Source organism: Hemicordylus capensis, chromosome 1 (assembly GCF_027244095.1).
Source record: "Hemicordylus capensis ecotype Gifberg chromosome 1, rHemCap1.1.pri, whole genome shotgun sequence".
In the NCBI taxonomy this organism is placed as follows: domain Eukaryota; kingdom Metazoa; phylum Chordata; class Lepidosauria; order Squamata; family Cordylidae; genus Hemicordylus; species Hemicordylus capensis.
The window spans coordinates 410,607,182-410,624,580 of NC_069657.1; the positions used below are offsets into that span (position 1 = coordinate 410,607,182).

The 17,399-nt window shown below is 41.3% G+C and overlaps 1 protein-coding gene across 2 annotated transcripts in view; it reads left to right on the forward strand.

The window, feature by feature from the left end:
* Window positions 1-17,399, forward strand: part of WDR26 (WD repeat domain 26) — a 58,048-nt gene that overhangs the window by 34,908 nt on the left and 5,741 nt on the right. The window contains exons 8-13 of one of the 2 annotated variants that reach the window (XM_053308043.1): window positions 4,591-4,731; window positions 7,159-7,278; window positions 7,981-8,126; window positions 8,446-8,524; window positions 9,750-9,879; window positions 15,068-15,253. In XM_053308043.1, the coding sequence (XP_053164018.1) occupies window positions 4,591-4,731; window positions 7,159-7,278; window positions 7,981-8,126; window positions 8,446-8,524; window positions 9,750-9,879; window positions 15,068-15,253 (802 nt within the window). Of the gene's footprint in view, window positions 1-4,590; window positions 4,732-7,158; window positions 7,279-7,980; window positions 8,127-8,445; window positions 8,525-9,749; window positions 9,880-10,976; window positions 11,134-15,067; window positions 15,254-17,399 lie in introns of those variants that run through there. The other variant, XM_053308033.1, reaches the window with a different exon arrangement.

A 17,399-nucleotide genomic window follows, 5' to 3' on the forward strand; every position in this document is an offset into this window, starting at 1 on the left:
AGAAGAAGAAAGCCTTCTTCTTTGATAAGATAAAAATAAGTAATCTCTCCCAGTGGACTCTTCAGCACAGCAGAGGCAGCTTAGTACCTCTCCATCACTAGCAGGAGCTTCCCCTTGGCCTTGTCTTTGCCCTGAAGTGCAGGAAGAATCACTATGCTGCCATCCTCTGCCTTCCAAGGCTCCCATCTCTCTGGTCAAAACCAGGGCTCTACAGATGATGATGAGCAACTGCTTCCACACATCTCTCCAGAACTTCCCGCCTCTGGTGGATTGCAGTCCTTGTTCTGCATTGGATATCTTAGCCCCAGGCTATAACTCCATGGAGCCTTGTCCTCCAACTCTCTCCAAGCTGTGGATGGAGCATGAGAGTCATGATTCTCATCTTTCTCCTCTGCTTTAATTTGGAGGACATCAGCCACAGTGTAGCTTGTGCCCTCCCCAGCTGCTTGTTGGCAATGGAGTCCCCGGCTGCACTTGCTTCAGAGGTGGCTCAGTATGGCCAATGCTTTTTTCCTTCCAAAGTCCTCTCGCTATCTACAGCTGCTGGGTGCCATCTACTGCCTCCATCCATCAGGAATTTGCATCCTTTACCCCCTTTCTTCAGAATGGACAGAAAGCCATTATAAAAACTTCAAGGATGACTTCCAAAATGGCCGATGGGAAAACTAATCAGAAAGAGAAAATTCCAGCAGAGATTCCTTTGTTGTCTCTCCCTCCCCTCCCCTCCTCCTGCTTACAGAAGTGAAAGAGGAAGCATAGCAGCATTCTTAAGCGAAGGGAACACAAAGATTTCAATTATAGCTGCACTTGAAGTAGTTTTTCACTCTGAAGTATTGATGTGGGGCTCCCCAGATAATCATTCCATCTTCCTAGCCAGGGAAGATGTGTGAGGAGAAGGATTTCCCAGATTTGGCAATTATTGAGAGTGTCAAGATGACCGAGTGGACTATGACACCACACTTTAAGGTTCTGTGTTTCCTGCTCTTGGTGCTCCTGATACAGAGGAAGGGGAATGGTTGGGCCATTAGCCCTCTCTTCTCTACTTTCTTCTGCTGAATCCTTCCACTGCAATGACTTGTTTCACTTTGAACATGTCTACCTTGGTAGAACAGCCAACTCAAGATTCTTTGTCATCTCCGCATAGGGATCCTGGTTTTCTCCTCCATTATGCCATCCTTGCATACCTTGAGGATGCCATGAAATCTAAATGGGCAGTTGTTCCCTGAAGATGCATGGCCCACATATCAAGGGGTAGTCAAGAATTCTGTGTCTAACCTCCTCACTGCATTATAGTATCTCCTCAGAAAGGGACTTCTTAAGACTATGGACAAAAAATCCAACTTAACCCTTCAAGTCTTCTGCATCTTTCATTCTTGCAAAGTATTTTCCTTTGGGCAGACAAGCTACTGTGTGATCTGCCTACTGATTTCGTAAAACTTTGCAAAGGCCTTCAAAAACTGTCTAAAACAAGCTGCCTTAGGGCATACCCTAGCCGAGACGTGTCCCACCTTCTGCCAGCAAGCAAGCAAGCAAGCAAGCAAGCAAGCAAGCAAGCAAATAAAATAAAATAAAATAAAATAAAATACTTTATTATGTTGACTGCCCCAAAACAATTGTTCTCTTTAGAAGGAATCTTTGGCTAAACACTGGATCATGGACTCCACTTCTAAATCAAATACAGCATTTTCCTTCAGAAGTGTAAAACTATTTTGGTGATCAAGCTTTCAAACATGTTCTACTTAAAACCAAGAACGAGCACCAAGTCATGCCTTCTGTCCCAGGAAGTTTGGCAGAAAATCTGTAGTAGGACTCCTACTTGTAATCCTTCTAGGAAAATACATAGCAAGGGATTCTAAGACACAGAATCCCACCTTGCTCAGGCCCAGATCTCAGGCCCAGATCCTTTTTCAGTCAAGGATCCTGTGTCTACCACCTGACCAGTGGGGAGGTAGGGTTAAAGTCCTACTATTCTGCATGAACAGCAGTGTGTTCTCTAATTTTTTTCCATCTGTGTGAGGAATGAGTTTTTTCTGGGTGGCAGTATTAAGGCAGTGTGTGTGCACCTGCATTAAGAGAGGGGCCTTCTTGATTCAACCTGAGCGAGATCTAGAATTAACTGAGCCAACATCAAAAAACATGTGAGCGTGCACTCGCCTTAGAGGGAACACTGGTGAACAGCCCCACAGATAATACTGCATAGCTGTGTTATAAAAGTTCTTGGCCACATTTCATGACAAATGCTTTTTTGTCCCTAAGATCCATGTGCCACAAAAGCACACCATTGCCTCCTAAGCAACTGGTACCATAGAACAAATTTTGCCTCCTCAGGCATATATGCTCAAGAGAGAAGTGTGCCAAGCAGTTAGACTTCAGATGTCTCAACAGGTTGGTCAGATACTAGATAGAAACTCTCTGATCCATTACAGAGACAATACAACCACAAGACTTCCTCTCCTCATCTTCATGGAAGTGTGTCTGCACCACCAACTATCACAAATTCTTCAGGTATGCATACAATACATGACTTCTACTCCAAGCCCTACCCTTTGGGTTTTCCTCTACCCAAGAGTTAGTTCCAACCTGAGAGTCACCATGGTTGCTGTTCTTTGCTCCTCTCAACTGCATACCAGGACAAGAACTCTTCACACTGGTAGAAGGTCTCAAGGCTTGCATCACACTAGAGCATGGAATCCAGTGCCTGCCAGGCCCTTCCAGCCAAAACCCATTCTACAAGCGCAGCTGCCACCTCAGTATTTTCAATACCCATGCAACCAAGGTTATCAGGTTCCTGGAGCACCTTCCTTTTGAGGCTAGGCTACAGTATCTGGGGCTCTTTACTTTGGAAAAGAGGCAACTAAGGGGAGACATGATAAGAGGTGTATAAAATTATGATTGGAGTGGAGAGAGATTTTTCTCCTTCTCTCATAACACTTGAACCAGGGGTCATCCCATGAAACTGAAGGTTGGGACATATAGGATTGACAAAAGGAAGCACTTTTTCACATAGTGCGTAATTAATCTATGGAATACTTTTTGCCATGGGATGTGGTGATTGCCACTAGCTTGGATGGCTTCAAAAGGGGCTTAGACAAATTCTGACAAGTCTATCAGTGGCTACTAGTCTGATGGCTATGGGCCACCTCCAGCCTCAGAGGCACGATGCCTCTCAGTACCAGTTGCAGGAGAGCAACAGCAGGAGAGAGGGCATGCCCTCAGCTCTTGCCTGTGGGCTCCCTAAAGGTATCTAGGGCTACTTTGTGAAACAGGATGCTGGACTAGATAGTTCTTTAGCCTGATCCAGCAGGGCTGTTCTTATGTTCCATGCAGTACATAGAAATCTTCAGGATGGTCATATGTCTTCTATTTCTACCTTTTATCAGTCATTATCCCATTCTTTTTCAGATTGAGTGTTATCTAATTTGTTCAGGGTTTCAAGCTTCAGTACATCCTGGAAACTGGGAGAGTTCTTCTCTATAGGGATTCTTCGTCTAATTATAAAAGATCCTTTCTCTAGATCAAGTGGGAGGGCATAGGGTTGTGCAAAACATTTTAACTCAAAACAGAACGTTTAGTGTGTCTCAAGCTCAAAACAAAACATCCTCTTAAATAAAGGGCCTGTTTCGAGCTTGGAACAAAACATTTTGATTCAATATGTTTTGAGTACCATTTTGGAGACCTTTCCCTTGCTAATTGGTTTTCTGGTACTGGCTTGCGATTCTATGAGGGTTTGGGGGAAAGGTTAAAAATAACTTGCTTGCCCATTTCTTTTATGGTAGGTAGCACCCATCATGTTCTGCCACCCAACCCACTCTGGTGTCACTAGGAGCTGGTGTTCCTAGGTGTCTCGAGTTTCCCCATTTTTCTCTATGACCAAAACATTTTGTTTTGTTCCGTTGAAACAACTACATCAGCTGCAGTGTAACATTTCGGTCATCTGCATTTTGTTTTGAGTTCCAAACAAAATGCAGAATCTGTTTTGTGCACATCTCTAGGAGGGGATAACCTACAATCGGTACCCTCTATCTGCTCTCAAGAAAAAACATTCATGGTGTTTCTGTCTAAAACAACATTGTTTCTGTCTAAAACAACTCTTTATTCTTCTCACTTTGTAATTCTGCTGATCACACAATTTGAATCCACCCTTTTCTTGTACCAGTGGCTGGTACTTAAATTTGCCAGTGTGTACCCTTACTTCTAGTATTTCTTTGCTCTGTTTTGGGGTGGGGGGTGGATTTTGATTTTCATTCATTACTTTTCTTTGGATGTCATTGAACGTATACAAGACAGAATCTGTCTCTTTGTGTGGCTTCCAGCTTACCTCTCTTGTTTGGTTTGCACTGATACAGCTTTTCCTAGCCTGTGTTCTGTCAAGTAGGCAAAAAGTGAGTATGTGTGTCCACCCTAAGGCTAAGTGGAGCTGAAAACAAGAAGCTTCTATGGTCTGGTCTTTTTATCTGTTGCTTTATTGAACTGCTTGTGGAGGAGGCAGGGAGAGATGAGGCTTAAAGATAACTGCTTAAACTGCATGCCAAATCTTACCAACAATCCCAAAAGACAGAATACTCAGTTGTAATATTTTTCCTTCAAAAGGATACACACCAGCTAAAACTGCTCAAGACGTTGGAAGGCCATGCATATGGAGTTTCCTATATTGCTTGGAGTCCAGATGACAGCTACCTTGTTGCCTGTGGCCCAGATGACTGCTCTGAGCTTTGGCTCTGGAATGTACAAGTAAGGAATACTTACTATGAAAGTTAAATGTCAGGATACCCTATTCAGTCAGAGTCATAGGAACCATAGTTGAGATGTTGATGTTCTTGAAGCTTCCCTCCCCCACCGGCTATTCAGTGCAATTCTTAATTCCAATTTCCTCTGTTATTGGTCGTAGCCTAATGATGACACCAGTTGCTTTCAGTGGTACAGGTCACTGTCATTAGTTTTGTATTTAGTTTTGTATTAGGGCAGCATATGCACAAACTAGTGTTTAAGAAAATATATAAAAGGAAAGCAGAGTAAACTTACCCAGTTTAAAAACAAAAGTTATCAAAAGTGGAAGGCCTTCTTACAAAATAGAATTGGATATGCTTTGCTTTCCCTCTATATCTTTTAAAATTCAATTTTACCTGTTTAGATTTTTAACATTCTGCCTTTAGGCTGTAGGTAAATTTTAATAACATATTTTTATATAAAAGTTTTAAAATCTCATTCAGAATAGAGCAGTGCCCTCATCCCCCATGGAAATACATTTTAAAATAAAAATTGCTCCAACTTGGTGGTCCTTCAAAAAATTCCAGTTTGCTTCCTTTTTGATGAACCAGCTCTAAAACATTTAAATGTTGTCAAAATATTATTTAAAATGCTTTATCCATAGTTGATAGTGCTGGAATTAAATTTAGCAAACTTTTAAAATAAAATGTTCTCTAATGCTCTCCATTGTCAATTCTGTAGAAACCTGAGAGCTGTGAAATCTTTAATCTCAGTTTTGAAATACTTGGTGCATTGGAATGGGGGCTAAGCTTAGCATTTAAGATGCATATTTTGAACATACAAAGCTCCACAGTGATGGATGAGGATGAATAAACTGAAGGTCATTGGCGTTATGGTGGGAGGCTTGACTGGAAGTTGATGACTCCCCTGTTCTAGATGAACTCTGACCAGTTGCAGGCTTAAGGATCAGTTGCATAGCTTAGAAGTATTGCTGAACTCAGCTTTGTTCCTGGACTCTCAGGTGGTAGCTGTGGCAAAAGTGCTTTTTAGTAGCTTAAAATATGGAGGAGGACAATTTGTCCACTGTGATATGTTCCTTGGTAACCTCTGGGCTCAACTACTGTAATACATGCTACATAGGACTGTCCATTAGAGACTGTTCAAGAACTTCAAAATGTAGCTGCTTGGTCAATTTCATGAATGAACTGAAGGGAGAACATATGTTAAAGATGTGCACGGACCTGTTCAGAGGCCCTTTTATAGGCCTTTGAACAAGTTCGAACACCAGGCAATTCGAAGGCAGGAATAACTTTAAGGGTGGGGGAGGGTGCACTTACTCACCGCTGTCCCACTGCATTTCCCTCCCCACCGTTGCTCACTAAAAAAACAGGTCTAGTGGGGTGGCAGCGTACCTGCCTACCGCCCCGTCCTCTCCTTGGACTGGAAGTAAGTGGACGTAGCGCGCACCTTGGGGTCACTCACCCACGTCGGGCTGTTTGGTTAAATAAGGGAATGTGTTTTCCCTCATCAGTATTCACATACATGCTAACAGACCCTGTTCAAAGTCCTTCCCTTGTTAGATGGATGAGGAATAAGTAAAAGGACTTTTTCAGCAGTAGAATCCTTGGAACTCTGGGAGGCTAATTCCATCCTTATCTCCTAGGCAAGCAGTTAAGACACTGACTTTGGAGGGGGAAGTGGCTATAACTGACCTGTAGTATCATTTTATTGCTTGTGTATTATTATTTATTTGTTTGTTTGTTTGTTTACATTTTATATCCTGCTCTTCCTCCAAGGAGCCCAGAGTGGTGTACTACATGCTTAAGTTTCTCCTCACAACAACCCTGTGAAGTAGGTTAGGCTGAGAGAGAAGTGATTGGCCCAGAGTCACCCAGCAAGTATCATGGCTGAATGGGGATTTGAGCTCGGGTCTCCCCAGTCCTAGTCCAGCACTCTGACCACTAGACCACGCTGGCTCTTATTGAAGTTTAATATTTCTTAACTAGCATTCATTATCACTATTCTATAGGCATTTTAATATTGTAACCTGCCCCTGAGAATCCTTTTGAGTTATGTGATGATAGATAAATTAAATAAGTATTAAATAAATATGTTTTATTCCTGAACACATTTTAATACAAGTAGAAGCTCATGGTTTTTAAAGTCCTTTGTACATTATTGTATATGTGGTGATGGCCACTAGCTTGGATGGCTTTAAAAGGGGTTAGACAAATTCATGGAGGACAGGTCTATCAATGGCTACTAGTCTGGGGACTATGGGCCACCTCCAGCCTCAGAGGTACGATGCTTCTCAATACTAACAGCCGTAGAGAAGGCATGGCGTTATGCCTGTGGACTTCCCAGAGACATCTGGTGGGCCTCTGTGAAACAGGATGCTGGACTAGATAGGCCTTGGGCCTGATCCAGCAAGGCTGTTCTTATGTTCCATAGACGGGGGAACTGAGGACAAAGATGAGCCAGTCTCATGAAGACAGTTTAACAAGTGTGGCCTGGAATCCAGACGGAAAACGTTTTGTGACAGGAGGGCAGCGTGGGCAGTTCTACCAGTGTGTAAGTCATGTTCCTCTTTATATGTACATCATTGGCTTGTATACTTGTATTTGTGTGCTATCACTTTTCTGTGCTTTTCATATGGAAAGGCATAGATTTCTGCACTAGAATTTCTCTTCTACAGGTTTTTCTCATTGAAAAGCTTCCTGCAGAACCAGTTACAGGAGCTTACTATTGAAATTAACTGAACAACATGTCAAGATCTTTTTTTATGTTGAGTGATTTTTTGTCTGGTGGATTCTTTTCAAGCAGAATTAACTTTGAATGCTTTGAATACTTGAATCTGTGGATGTCTACTACTTGAAGGACTCCTTTCTATAAAGGCTAATATCCATTGTGGCCCAAATTTTTATGGACTATAACTCCTCTTACACATGCATGAAATGTGTGTTAGCATGTTTGTATTTACACATGTCAATATGCAGAGAAAAACAGTAATCAGCACAGTCAAAAGACCATGAAATATAGTGTCTCTTTATTTCCCAAAGCTGTGGGAAAGGCCTTGGAACATTAAGTCATTTATAGCAGTATCCTCGTCAATTCTGTGCAGTTGTTTAACTGCCTAATATCTCTCTTCCTTCTGTGTACAACATCACATCCTTGTGCACTGATATTAGAGCAGAATGTGTTTTTCACATTGCCATTTGCTTGAAATGAAGATAGTTTTTCTAATTCCTTCCCTGTATGGTTTTTCTTGTTTAGGATTTAGACGGTAATCTCCTTGACTCCTGGGAAGGAGTGAGAGTGCAATGTCTGTGGTGCTTGAGTGATGGGAAGACTGTGTTGGCGTCAGATACACACCAGCGAATTCGGGGCTATAACTTTGAGGACCTGACAGACAGGAACATGTAACTAACTCCTCTTAATAGTCTGTTAGATAAATGCTGTTAGATAAATGAATGTCATAGTACTATTTCTTAGTGCTGATTATTTAAAAGTCAGTTTTTGTAGTTCATGTGCTCATTTGAAAATGGGATTTTTTCTAAAAACAGTCTTGAAAGGACAGCAGTCTATTAATGCAGATGTTAATACTGACATAACTGGAGCTTCTGTGTCTGAAAAGCCATGGTAATAAAGGATGACAAGACTGTAGTTATTGTGTAGAAATTCTAAACTTTGATTTAAAATAATGACTCCGTTTTGAGTTGTGTATTCTTTTATTTTCAGAGTACAAGAAGATCATCCAATTATGTCTTTTACTATTTCAAAAAATGGCCGGTTAGCTTTGTTAAATGTAGCAACTCAGGTAAGTGAACATGTTTCAACAAAAACTATAATCTGAATGTTGCAGCTTGAGGAAGTGATGGATTGTGGCAGTCTTGCAAAAGGTCACTTGCCTGTGGTAGAAAACCTTTGCCAGATAGCCAGGTGATCTGATTGGGCTCTCTTTCTCTCCTGCCTGATTGAGACAGATAAAAGAGTTCACCTAGGCCTGTTGAGTTCCTGAGGTTTAGCAAACAGAATGGGTCTGGCTGGCTTTGTTCCTTTTTATGCTTTTCTGACTATAGCAAGGGGTGGGATGTGAAAGGGGTAGAATTATTTAATAAAAAAATTTTTCCCAGACAACCCTATTTCTGTTCTACGTATGTTACTTGTAAAGGGGATAAAGAGAAGCACATTTACCCTCCTCCTCCACAATGTCTGTCACAAAGTCCAATAATTTTGCCAGGTGTCCATTGCCTGACTCTTAAATTTTAGGGCTAATTCCAAGGAAAATTTCTCAAGGCTTGTGCTAATGGAAATGGCACACAGCTTCTCTCCCTGCCCGACAGAAAGTATGTTGTTCAAGGAGGGGGAAACAGCCATTAGTGTTCTATCGCAGTGCAGTGTTCATGTTGACTACCCTTTCCAGTGTCCTCCCTGCTTTCTAGGAACTGGGGGAGGATAGAAGGAAGGAGAATGTCTGTGGACAATTCCACAGCAAGTAGGTTAAGAATAATGACCAATCTCAGCTTTTTATATTTACAAAGTTGCATATGAAATCCATATAAAGGCATGAAACTGAGTTCAGCTGCTCACAGCATATGGGACTGGTATGGATAAAGTACTCTGATTCCTGTGTCATGGGCACACATAAGTGTCATTTGTACTATACCCAACTGACTTTCATGGTTTGAAGCCATTTTCTAAAAGGTAGACTACTAGTCTTAATCCAAATGTGGCTTGCTGTCCCAGAATGGCTTTCAACAACATATCTATCACTGTACATCCAAACGTTATGGTAATCACTCAATTAAAAATCTGGTTGAATCGCATAACATGCCTTCCAAATAATGAGTCTTGAAAACGGGTTCTAGAGGTAGAAGATGACCATAGAATAGAAGTGTGTGTCTTTGGTGCACATAAAATTGACTGTGTTCTCTGTTTTGAATTAGTTTGTGTTATCCAGTTTGGGTATGATGGAAACCAAACTATTGAAAAGCTACTATAATGTTATAAATAACAAACTTAATCGTGTTCTTTCTTCTCAGGGAGTTCATTTATGGGATTTGCAAGACAGAGTTTTAGTGAGAAAGTACCAAGGAGTTACACAAGGGTTTTACACGATTCACTCATGTTTTGGAGGCCATAATGAAGACTTCATCGCTAGTGGCAGTGAAGGTAACATTTGCTGCTTCTGATCTTTGTTTGGATACATTTCAGGCACATGCTTCCTACATAAGTGAAAGTTGTCTTTTTTGCATCCATATTTTAATTAGCAAAGTAATCCCCCCCCGCCCCCACGTAATGAATTGTTCGTAGAAAGCAAGACTCTTCTTCAGAGAGAGGTTGGGTGTGTGGTTGCATCTTTGGTGCTATTGTTGATAGCAATTACTGTAGTTTTGGTAGGATTAATGTGTTATGTACAAAGATACTTTTGGTCAGATGACTCTGAGTAACAATCTTTATTTGGAATAGGTTTGTTTTTCCAAAGGTAGGTGTGGTCATGTAATTCCAGATGAGTTTTGTCATCCCAAGCATAGTTAATTACAGCAAGAGAAAAAGGTCTCATATCCTGTAGCAGATCTAGTATGTCCAATTGCTTATGACATGTGCTTTGAATATCTAGCACACAGAGTGAAATAAACATGTCCGTCCTTTTTTAGTCTTGTCTCAGCTGTGCAATTGTATTAGGAACTATTCTAGGCACTGATTTGCTCTCAGGCTCTTGCTTTATATTCCCCTCCTGTATTCTACCAAAGAAAAACCACAGGGCTCTGTGGTCGCCTGGAGTTGAAACTGACTTGACAGCACACTTTACCTTTTATTGTGACTTAATACAGAGAAGGCAACAGTTCTCCTGTAGCTCACCAAAACGTCAGAAAAAAGGAGAGCAATCATAGGTGGTCTCTCCAAATGAAGCATCCTAAAGCAAAGTTTTTCTGTGTAATTCAGTGTGTATCTTTTCTTCACTTGAGAACAGCACCTTTTTTGATAACTTTTATCTTCAGTCCATTGCCACAGTAAATAATCCTATCAGTTGTCATGCATGCCTTAACCCCTTCCCCTCCCAAACAGTTTCTGCCTCAGGGATGTCTGTGCAAGTGTATTGACTCTTGGTGTTGGTCATCTTGTTATCGACTCTTGATGTATCTTTACACTACACAAGACAGCAGGGACAAATCACTTAGTTACAGCCTACTGTTTGTTTGACATGAATGTGAAGATTAATTTATCCAGGTCAACTTAGAACAGCTTTTTATTTTTTTCATTTTCAGTGTCTAAAAACTACCCAGCAGTAGTTGAAGCTGATGGCACCTTATTTAGATTGGACTGCCTGAGGCTGTTGCCTCTTTGCACTGAATTGTTGCAAATGTGGCTGCTGTGAAAGTCTCTATGTTCAAAAAAAAGTAACAGATTTAAATGTCATAACCTCTTATATGTAAAGGTATGTTCTCAGCTAGGTAGGCTTTTCACCTACCAGCCCCAAACATTAAAGGGTCTGCCCTGGGAGTAAAGTGGACTTCTGACTCTGTATATGCAAATATAAAGTAGTGCAAAAGGCTCTCTCTTTTCTTGAGAGAAAGTGCTGAGTGTTGTGACCTTAAGGTGAATTCTGCAATGATTAAAAGCTACACAAAGCATGTATTACAGTTAACTTAACATTGGGAGATTGTAAAAATTCAAATAGAAGCAGACGTGTTTGCACTTCTGATGTTGTGGCAACCTGGTTAAAAAGCAAAAAAAAATAAAAATGTTATTTTTAGAGGGAAAGCAAGTAATTCTAGCATGATTTGTGAGGGTTGGGAAATGAGTGTTTAGGTTTAGAGTACTTTTGGAACTGACTACAGTGTTCTAGATCCTTAATTGCTGTCAAAAGCTTCTCTTTGCAGAGAGTGCTTATATGTATATAGTATATATTTAATCACTCTTGTGCATTTTGAAGTTCTTCTAGTAACTGTTTCTATCCGAACAGGCATTAATTGAAACAAATCACAAACTTGTTACTATAGACTGTTAATATCGGGCAAAAAAACCCATCCCTCACCTCTTGCTAGTCACTGTGACTTGTAGTTACTCAGTAGTGCAGGCAATTTCACAATGACATGCAACCAGGCCGATAGGATCACTGTTCATACCTTCAGCAACAACAAATATTTATATACCGCTCTTCAACAACAGTTTCCAAAGTGGTTTACATAATGAAATAATAAATAAATAAGATGGATTCCTGTCCCCAAAGGGCTCACAGTCTAAAAAGAAACCATAAGATAGACACCAGCAACAGTCATAGGAAGTATTGTGCTGGGTGTGGATAGGGCCAATTACTCTCCTCCTGCTAAATAAAGAGAATCGCCACATTAAAAAGGTGCCTCACTGCACAGTGACAAAACCAACAACAGGACACAGTTGCCCCATGTACAAAAACTGTTATGTACAATTTTTTTGTTGGACATATAAATTTGTAACTGTGCCAGCTGTAGGGGTATACTAAATTAAATACAACTTGGCATTATAAATCTGTTTCAGATCAGTTCTGCCCTGATAAAAGTTGCTTTGAAGGAACTTGATATCTGTCTAAGGCCACTAAGGGGCTATTTAGGTATTGCTTCCCTTCCCCTTTACTTGTGATGAGGTGAGGTGTGGTCCTTAGGTTTGTCTGCTTCCTCCTGTGCCCCCAGTTTTATCATGCATAGACATATACCTCAACAGATAGAAAACCATTGTTGTTGGAATGCAGGAGCCAGTCTGATGTGCTGGTTAGAGTGCTGGACTAGGACCGGGGAGACCCGAGTTCAAATCTCCATTCAACCATGAGACTAGCTGCGTGACTCTGGGCCAGTCACTTCTCTCCTAGCCTAACTTACTTCACAGGGTTGTTGTGAGGAGAAACCTAAGTATGTAGTACACCGCTCTAGGCTCCTTGAAGGAAGAGCGGGATATAAAATGTAGATGATGATGATGATAATAGTATAATGATGCTGAAAGCACTGGAGAGAGGAATAGGGATGTGCGAACTGGTTTGAATTCGAACCGGGGTGGTTCAAAGGTTTGAATTCGAACCAAACGGGGTGGTTCTAGTCAAACTTTTTGAACCTCAAAAAGTGGGTGGGGTGGTAGCTGGCACCCATGGGTACCTACCACCCAAACCCCAAAGCAATCGGACATTCGTACGATTTTTAATGAATTTTTGAAATGCATTTTAATTTTTTTCTCATAGGGTATAATGGGACTCAAACCAGCCCATTATTCCTTATTGTGGAGCACCCATGGGTGCCAATAACCACCAAAACCCCAAAGGAATTGGACACTCCTACGATTTTTTATGAATATTTGAAATATTTTTAATTTTTCTCATAGGGTATAATGGGATCCAAACCAGCCCACTATCCCCTATTGTGGAGCACCTAGAGGCACAAAAGTGGGGTGGGTGGTAGGCACTCAGGGGTGCCTACCACCCACGAAATCCCAAGGCAATCAGACACTCCTCCGATTATTGATGAATTTGTAAACTATTTTTGAATTCCTCATAGGGAATAATAATAATAATAATAATAATAATAATAATTCTATTTCTATACCGCCCTTCCAAAAATGGCTCAGGGCGGTTTACAAAGAGAAATAACAAATAAGATGGCTCCCTGTCCCCAAAGGGCTCACATTCTAAAAATAAACATAAGACACACACCAGCAACAGTCACTGGAAGTACTGTGCTGGGGGTGGATAGGGCCAGTTACTCTCCCTCTGCTAAATAAAGAGAATCACCATGGTAGAAGGTGCCTCTTTGCCCAGTTAGCAGGATAATAATGAGGATTGCAGCAAATGTATAGCTTCACGTCGGGGGGGAAAGGGGTGTCCTAGAACAGAGTGTGGTGGGTGGTAGTTCCCAAGGTGGGCAAGGAAGCTATCAGAATTATTTGAAAATAATTGGGCAAAGGGCTGATTTTTGAAGTTTACACATCTTTAAGGTTTTTCTCCAAAAAGAAGCATGGAGGTGTTAGCAAATGTATAACTTCACGTCAGAGGCAAAGGGGTGGCCTACAGCAGAGTGTGGTGGGTGGTAGTGCCCAAGGGGGGCAAGAAACCTATCAGGATTATTTGAAAGGAATTGGGCAAAGGGCTGATTTTTAAGCGATTTTTGAAGTGTATGTGTCCTTAAGGTTAGCAGATGAGAGTGGATTCATGGTTTGTCATTGAAAATCTAATATGCTACCAAAGAATCTACACTCTGAACACCTCAGAAACAATAAAACCCAGTACCCCATGGGTTAGCAACCCATGGGGGTGGTTGGCACCCTCTGTGCACTAGACCACCACTCACTCTGGGCCACCCCAGCACCCCACAAGTGGCTTTAAGGAGGAGTGTCCAGTTGCCTTGAGGTTTTGTGGGTGATAGGCACCCCTGGGTGCCTACCACCCACCCCACTTTTGTGCCCGTAGGTGCTCCACAATAGGGGTTATGGGCTGGTTTGGGTCCCATTATACCCATTATACCCTATGAGAAAAATAATTAAAAATATTTTAAATATTCATAAAAAATCATTGGGGTGTCCGAATGCTTCAGGGTTTGGGTGGTTGTTGGCACCCAGGGGTGCTCCACAATAGGGAATAATGGGCTGGTTTGAGTCTCATTATACCCTATGAGGAAAAAATAAAAATAAATTTCAAAAATTCATTAACAAAAATTGTACGAGTGTCCGATTGCGTTGGGGTTTGGGTGGCAGGTACCCATGGGTGCCAGCTACCACCCCACCCACTTTTTGAGGTTCAAAACCGGTTCGAATTTGAACCAAACCAGAGGGTGATTCGAGCAAAACCAAAACCGAACAACCCCCTCCTGGTTCGAACCCGGTTTGAATTCAAACCGAACCGGGCAAACTGGTTTTATGCACATCCCTAGAGAGGAGTTTCAGTATCCAGTCTTAGATGAGCTAACTGCAGGATCTCTCTGTTTCAAGTTCTCTTTCCCACCCATAAAGGTAGTCCAGATAGTGAGGAAGTATGTGAGCAAAGGACTTGGTTCCAGTCTTGCCATATAGAGGACTTGGGGAGGAAGTAACATTATTTGGACAGTATAGATTCTGTTTTAAAAATATAATGCATTTCATTTACCTACAAATATCTTCACCGTGCAGAGAAGGTTAGTACTTGCTATCAATTTACATATGGGAGTCATAAGGGCCAGAAAAATCTTCTTGGAGTTGTTGGATGCATCGTTCATCGGGCTTTTTGTAAATTTCAGTTCTCTGACATGCATGGAATTTTAGTGTGCAGATGGCCAGTACATGGATCATTGCCATATTGTTTATAGATAATGTATTGAACTTGAAGATGGTTCTCATGTTTCTTCAAATCTATCTGTCTTAGATCACAAAGTATATATTTGGCACAAACGTAGTGAGCTGCCAATTGCGGAGCTGACGGGACACACGCGTACAGTCAACTGTGTGAGTTGGAACCCGCAGATTCCATCCATGATGGCCAGTGCCTCTGATGATGGCACTGTTAGAATATGGGGACCAGCACCTTTTGTAGACAACCAGGATATTGAAGGTAAACAAAATATAACTTATATATTGTAAGAGTAAAGCTTGTAAGAGTGAATTAATAACTGGGTGTCTTGGTTATCACAAGCATAGAACAATTCGGATGTAATTGATCATTCTGTACATAAGAGGACAGTCAAATTGAAGCCCCTGTTATAGTGCTGGTATTTAAGAACACCACCTTCCTTTGAAACCATCAAACTCAAAATAGGGTAGCAGTGCATCACATAAAAGATGAGCAAAATCTGTACTCCCATTTGGGTAAATCAAAATATGAGCAGCAAGTGGCCATGCATGTAGTGGGTGTCTGGTGTTGTGGTGTGTGTGGGCGGGGGGGGGGGCGGGGTTCAGTGTGATTGTTGATAGGCGGGGGGAGTGATTGGCACTGGGATGCCAGGTCACTATTTTTTAATCCACACTTAGCAGTCTGCATTGTATTGCATTTGTGACCATTAGATCTTTGTTACAGATGGGTTGCAGTCTATCTTCAGTAAAGAAGTGGGAAATTGTGAGTTTGGCTGGGGTTAAACCCCAACTTGAGATGTCTGAGGCCTGCAAAGAAGTCCTGAGAGATAGGGAGGCTGAAGGGAACTCAGGAGCAAGAAGGATGAAGAGAAGGTGCAGAACGACCCAGTGAATTAAGAAAGAAACCCGATGGAAGTGAAGCTAGAGAATGAGACTTGAGGAAAGGGGGCATCGCAACAAAAAAGGGATAATTGAGGAGGGTATCTGGAGAAACTTCAGTGCTTAACATCAGAGGGGGATATATGCTGTGTAGAGAAGTGCTAAGGAAGATGGTCAGGAGGCAGTGGCTGAAGGAAGTGAGACAAAATAGGCAGTGGCCTGAAAGCAGAGATGTATGGGAATAATGGTGATGTAGATATGGAGCTGGTGAAAGGCAGAGCCAAGCAGAAAGTAGGACTGGGCTGGAAATGGGAGGTGCTATGCATTATTGACATGGAGGAAGTGGGCAAACAAGAGAGAAAATCAAGAAACGTAATGGTTAGGTGCTGACACAGGAGATTCTGCCAATTGTGGCTTCTATTCACTGCAGTGTCATGATCTGGCAGCATTAGGAGAGCAATAGCTTCCAAAAAGTGAAGTGTACTGAATACACTGAATTAGCCAGCCAGTACCGTGGCCTGTAGTTTATACAGTGACCAGGCTAGGATTGCAGCATTATGAGTTAGGAAAGAGTTTACACATCTGTTGTGTAAAAGGGAGTCCTGCTTCCTTGTGGGTAAAGTTAATGCTCTTCTCAAAGCTTTTGACAGTCCAAAAACTTTAAACAAATGGATAGATCCAATAATATAACAGAAAAGAGGAACAAAGAATGAATATAAATGTAAACTATATTGAAAATTTCAGTGTTGTAAAATCTTCTTCATAGAGGAACGCAGATCTTCTCCTTGGATGCAACACATTCTATAAATATGCATACATTTATTTATTTACATTTCACCCATATAAATCAAATTAGTGCTATCATCATGATCTACTCACATTAGAACAGATAAATTTATCCCTACTCAGTAACATAATAATACTCAATAATATTCTGTTATATTATTGGATCTGTCAGTTTGTGTTTTGAATTCCTAATTTCAGATGCTTTACACTGTTTGTGTTGTGCTAACCTTAAAAATCTTGTCAGGTGCCACAGCAACTTGTTCAGGGGGGGAAAGAGTCAGGATAACAAGTCACTTCACATTTGAGGAGTACATTAAACCTTAGATTAAAATCAGTAGTGTAATTTCTAATTTAATTTGAACATTAAAGGATGATAACTGACATTCAGATTAATGTTGTGTGCATGCAACAGGGAGGGGGTGTGTGTGTGTGTGTGTGTGAGAGAGAGAGAGAGAGAGACTTTTGCTGATCTTTCCTTCCCTCTACAGCCCACTGGCCCTCCTGAAAATGTATCCTTGAGGGTCCTGCATCCCTCAAGTAATACTTTCAGGAGGCATAGTGGACTGTTGAGAGAAGGAAAGATCAGCAAGATCCCCTTTTCCCCCATCATGCACACACATTAGTCTGTCAGCCTAAATCTGCAGATAATGCACATTGTTCTTGATGCTGGCACCCATTTAGATAGATAATTGAAAATGATAGTTCAGTGTGCTGAAGAAATGAAAGGTAAATGGGATAGAAGG